This window comes from Fulmarus glacialis, unplaced genomic scaffold (genome assembly GCF_000690835.1).
Source record: "Fulmarus glacialis isolate BGI_N327 unplaced genomic scaffold, ASM69083v1 scaffold20697, whole genome shotgun sequence".
Lineage (NCBI taxonomy): Eukaryota > Metazoa > Chordata > Aves > Procellariiformes > Procellariidae > Fulmarus > Fulmarus glacialis.
The window spans coordinates 6,912-12,315 of NW_009224042.1; the positions used below are offsets into that span (position 1 = coordinate 6,912).

Below are 5,404 nucleotides of genomic sequence, written 5' to 3' on the forward strand. Positions count from 1 at the left end.
GTTACGTGATGGAGAGACCAGCAGTTTGGACATATATCAGATCTACCTAGGCTGAAAGCTTGGGAACTGTCTTTAACTCAAACAGCAATAGCCTACCGGCTTTACCGCGTATTACAAAGTCATTGTAAAAGATGGCTTTGTACAGTCTGTTTCTTGCTTGCCCAGTCTCCTCCTACCCCCCACCCCCCTCAAGAAACTCATGTATTGCAAAGCATTCAAGCAGGAAAGTGAGTTCTGTGGTGGACGAGGTTTTGGTCATCGTCTTTTAGAAGCCCAGGCTGCTGGTTTTTCTCAATTTGTGTCATATACGCAATGTTAAAAAGGCAGCACAGGCACAAAAAAACAACTCACCACCCCACATAAAAAAAAAGAAAAGTTAGAACAACTGACCATACATCATACTTTGGATTTAGTTGTCAAATTCATAAATCCTGCAGGTATAATCCTGCCTCTGAAGCACTGGAGATCCAAATATGGTACTGAAAATGCTTCAGCTTCCTCTCCTCTCCTTGTGACAGAGGAGATGAGGTATGAAAGTTCAGAGGAGACAGCAACAGAACATTGAATGTTTTGAAAAACCTGTCTTTTTTCCTTAAACTTTTGCTTTGCTTGAAAACAGCGGTGGTTCATTTAACGGTAACATTACAGATCCAAATTTACTAATTTTTAATGTGTTCAGAAAGACAAGCGTAACTTTGCAGGGTCAACAAAATCTACATTTATTACCAGTTTTTGTAAATAATTTGTTTAACTTAGATAATGTAACTGGGACTAGGGGAAAACTGTCATCTTGCAGGGCAATGGCATAGTCTTCACTGCCAACAGACTCAAATCATCTGCCTGACTGAATAATACTATGGAGGCTTCAGTTCCCAAAATCATTTCCAGTAAATCCACCCATGAAAATAGCTCATTTGGGTCTCACAGTAAATCACAATTTCATAATTTAACTCATGTCAACAGTAACATATTAACTGTTTCTACAGCAATGAAATAGACGGACAAGAATCAGAAACTGGGAACCCAAGTTTGGAGCTTGTGTATCAATTGTCACACAGTGATCTTTTTATGAATATTTCTTCTATATTAAACAGACCAGACTGATGTTTTACACATGTTCAAAAAAGGTTGTGGTTTAAGCATATCTGTCTGCTGTTATTTTAAGCTACCAAAAACAATGTCAGCAGTTCAGCCAGCAAATCTGATGATATACTCCATGTACCAACTGGACTGTCAGAAAAGAAAAACAAGTCTTTTATTTTCCACGGTCAATTCTCACATGCTGACGTTATGCACGTTTTATTTCAAAAGAGTCAAGCCCTTCCAAGCTCCATTTTTTACTACCGCCTCACATTTCCCTTTAGAGAGGATGACACATGCTGTAAAAACATCTTTAAATCAAGAAATCAGTACAGCCATTTCTCCTGAATCATTTCTTTTGATAAACCTTGTAATTCCCTTGGTACTTGCTAAGTATTTTGCCATTGATTTGGTTGGTAAGAAAAGGACGGTATTTGTACTACTGTGTTTTCATTGAGGGAAGAATTAACCAAAATCAAAATGCAAAACAGAAGCTAGGGATTTCCATATTAAATACAGAAACACAGACAATACTAGGCCTATATGTCAGTTTGCTGGCCTATTTACTGTAGTGGATAACATTTCAACTCTAACTCAGACTTGCCTCTCCCCCAAAATACATTTTGTTTTCCCAAACACTTGCCTCTCCCCCAAAATACATTTTGTTTTCCCTTACAAAATGTGTAAGAATCTGAGGCATACTCTGCCAAATATCTTGTAAGCACATAGAACATAATACCTCAGAGAACATTAGGAAAAAAACCCAATACTGCTATACAGTTTTATACACATCCCAGAAAAACAATACAGCATAACAATAACAAACAGTATGGATTTCTACTTAATTAGGACAGTAATTTTTCTTAAACAGGATGCCTGCATGTGATTAAAGGATACTCATGCAGGGCTGTTGGACCTGGTGACTATTGGAAATCAGTACTCTTTTTCATTCCCTTTGATGGCCTTTCCTAACACTGGTTCAACAAAACAAAGTAAGTTCAATGATCCTTTCAGAATGCTATGTAAGTTATATTGACAATTTGAGTGAATCCATCTATGGTACAAATTTCTTTGTGAATTCTGCACCTGGAACCAAGCCCTAGGAAGTCAGCATCACCATGTATAATTCAGTGTTATAAAGTACAAGCACCTCTCATTACCCTTTAACGCCAACACTGAAGTACCACAGCAACACACCAGTACCTCAGCAGTACGCTGCATCTGACGACATCAGATTGTCAGGTGCTTACACCACCACAGCGTCATCCATACTGACCTCATCCATTGTTCTGCACATCTCCGAGGCCCCTGCTCCCCTGCCCCATCACTGGCTGCCACAGTGCCCCTCCCGCCCCTTCCTGTTCCCAAAGGGTGGGCAGCGACTCTATCCCATCAGCAGAGAGGGAGGCACTGCTGATAGTTCATGGAAACTTTCCTTCTTCTAGTCCATCAGCAATACTTCGTGCCATAGAGACGCCTTTTCCGGCAGTAGTATCGTTAAAGGATATCATCCATCGGCGGTGCCAAAACCAGACAAATCAGGGGAGGGTTAATAAAAATTATTTACAATGTTTGAATCCTACCTGGGACTAGCAAAACATTTGATGAAAGAGAAAAGTTAAGTACAGATTTTCAAGCCTTCTGTTTATGATCAACTTAAGGTTCTGGCAAAAGTGGTTTTTTTTCTCGTTAAGAAAATGGACAGAAATGTCAATGGCAAATTCAGCTTTGCATGGCAGAATTGCTCTCTGTGCTTAGAATACAGCTCAGATTACCCCCATATCCAAGCTGGCTCATTCATGGTTAAAGGTAAAGATGTCATCAAACTACTCAGTACTACACCACTTTCTCTGAAATGCACGATGAATTGCAATGAAGTGTTTTTACATCTTAAAAAGCCCTCTTTTTCCTTTAAAAAAATTTATTTCCACATTTTCATAAGACATCTTTTGTTGACATTCTGCAAACAATACTATCCAATAAGGTGCCAATTTTTTCTTCCTGCGGAGTAACTTTGTACATCTGCAGAAAAAAAGAACAAGAAAAACTTAAAAGCTGTATAAGGAAGAAAAAAATTGATCACATATCTTCTAAAAATATGTACACAAGAAAAGATTTGCCCCCTTCCCCCATTTTTGACATTGGAAATTCCTATCTTGTCGTGACTGGAAGACAAAATCGGGACTGAGCAACCAAGCAAATTCTGCAAGACATAAAGGAAAGCTAAGAAACTGAATGAAAGCAGCACTTTTAGCTCCACGTTATATGCTATGATGATTTGTCCAATTTTATTCATATGTCTCCCATCATTACTTTGACAGACATGATCAAGATGATTAAAGTTACTTGAATTTTACCAAGAGAAACACATATGCTTTAAGATACCTATCTAGCATATGGTAATCCGTTAAAAGCACACATGCCCTAACACAGTTCCTAGCAGCTAATCAACACATTTTTATTTTAGCCGCCCATGCTGGGACTATTTATGTGTTTAAGATTATGAAAGTGTTCGGGACTGAAAATTTATTTTTAATTAAATGGATATTTGCCTGAGAAAACAGGAAGCAAAAGTGTTTGAGTGGTAGGCAGCAATCTGGAATTTATTTTTATGTTCCAACTTCCTGACAATGTTAAGAATTTGAAGACTTAAAATTTGTGGTGTTGGGGTGTGACAACTAGAACTTTTTTCAAGTAAAAAAATTGTAATAAAGAAAGGTTCACTTAAAACCAGTTTCCAGTTGTGCTAAAGAAATACAGACCCTAAGTTAATTATGTCCATTGATATTTAATCAGATAACTGAATAAACTATCCCTTTTCTCTACGCCAGTCATCTCTTTTGGCCACATACCTTTTTAACTTTGGCAGTGTCTGTTAGTTGGGGGAGTTCATCTAGAGAAACCTGTTGGCCTTCTACCTGAGATGCTATATCTTCCAGATTTATAGTTTTTTCTCTGTCCTCAACCAGAACAATGAGTACTGCTGTGTCACTGTCCGAAATGCCAAACTTTTTAAATGCATCTGAAATCTAAGAAAAGATGGAAAATATCAAAATACTATGAGTTACTTTCTCACTACATATAAGCAACCTTTTCAGTTACTGGGTCAAATAAACCAAGAGTATAAATTGACACGTTTTACATTAATGGAATTCTGACAAGCTACAAGAGGTAACAGCATATTAGTGTTACTAAAAATAACAGTAACTTCTATTAGTAGCCAGGTAAACAGTTAAGTGAATACGTATATTTAGTTTGGCTGCATGTATCTTTGCAAGCTTCTCTGGCAAGAAAGACATTTGTTCAGTAACTCTTACATTGTTGTTTGGTGAAAGGCTGAAAATAATTTCTGCATAGAGAGTTCTGGTCTTCATTTTACCTATCTTGTGTAGATGAACTGCTTTGTTGGCCGCCACAAGAATTTGAAAAGGATCTACAATCTGTAAAACACAAGGGAAGAAGTTAAACAGGAATTTAACATATTATTTTGAACTCTGAAAAAATCCTGACCACTTAATTTTGATAGCCTAAGTAGAAGTGAGCAAAACAGTGTTCTGCTAGCTATTTTAGCAATTCTTGCTCTTCCAAAGTCAATGTGATTATTTTCTGCGTGGGGCAATACTTGACCTAAAAATAAAGATACACTCTCTCAATCAGATTACTGAAATATTTTGAAAAAAGAATCACATTAATAAATCTTGTCAGTAAATTGCCAGATTAGGTTCTTTTTTCTTCCCCCTTCCCTAGCTACTGCTTTGCTAATTCTAACAAAAAAGACTAGATTCAGAAACAAGTTATGGGTTTAAATGAGAACTAAGGCTCCAAATAGTAGATTTTTGATAGCATTAAGCAATTAGTACTACACTTCACATATGGAAGAAGATTTAAATAGGATGTGAAGTGAATCAAGACGACAATTGTTTTGGCCAATCCTGCCAAGGCTCCTTCTTTTACACAGATGAACCCTTAGCCGTACGACACTAATGAAATCAAAGGAGGGGCATTTGTGCAGAGAAAGCGAAGTACGAGTGCAGCAACTCGTGTGACAGCGATTACAAGCACAGGTCGTTTTTCAGAGTTCCCACGCAGAAGGATTTCCACGCTGCCTTCAAACAGTAAGGCAGTACAAACAGGACAACACAAGCGTTCACTCACCATTGCCGGGTTTATTAATGCTCCTTCAATGGCCCCTTCCATGGCTTTTTTCCTTAGAGCAGCGGCATTTTTCAGGCGGTTGAAGAGGAGGAGAGCCACGCTGCGGCCCGGGAACAGCTCCAGCTGGTGCCTCAGCTCCATCTCGGCCCGGCGGCGCCGGCAGCGCCAG

The 5,404-nt window shown here is 38.4% G+C and overlaps 1 protein-coding gene across 1 annotated transcript; it reads right to left on the reverse strand.

Moving 5' to 3' along the window:
- Window positions 1–2,989: 2,989 nt before the first annotated feature.
- TPRKB (TP53RK binding protein) lies at window positions 2,990–5,391 on the reverse strand. The gene is made up of 4 exons (XM_009582036.1): window positions 5,236–5,391; window positions 4,398–4,520; window positions 3,933–4,109; window positions 2,990–3,102 (listed from the first exon to the last, which is right to left on the reverse strand). Exons 1-4 carry the CDS (start codon window positions 5,374–5,376, stop codon window positions 3,016–3,018), a joined length of 528 nt encoding a protein of 175 aa, XP_009580331.1. The 5' UTR covers window positions 5,377–5,391; the 3' UTR covers window positions 2,990–3,015.
- Between the last annotated feature and the right edge of the window lie 13 nt (window positions 5,392–5,404).

Bases quoted from the DNA above. Each gene is read 5' to 3' on its own strand.
- TPRKB (XM_009582036.1), bottom strand. From the start codon at position 5,376: ATGGAGCTGAGGCACCAGCTGGAGCTGTTCCCGGGCCGCAGCGTGGCT. The intron at 4,521-5,235 runs GTGAGTGAACGC...TGTGTTTTACAG, and splicing joins CATTAATAAACCCGGCAATG to ATTGTAGATCCTTTTCAAAT. The intron at 3,103-3,932 runs GTATGTGGCCAA...TTTTTTCTGCAG, and splicing joins ACACTGCCAAAGTTAAAAAG to ATGTACAAAGTTACTCCGCA.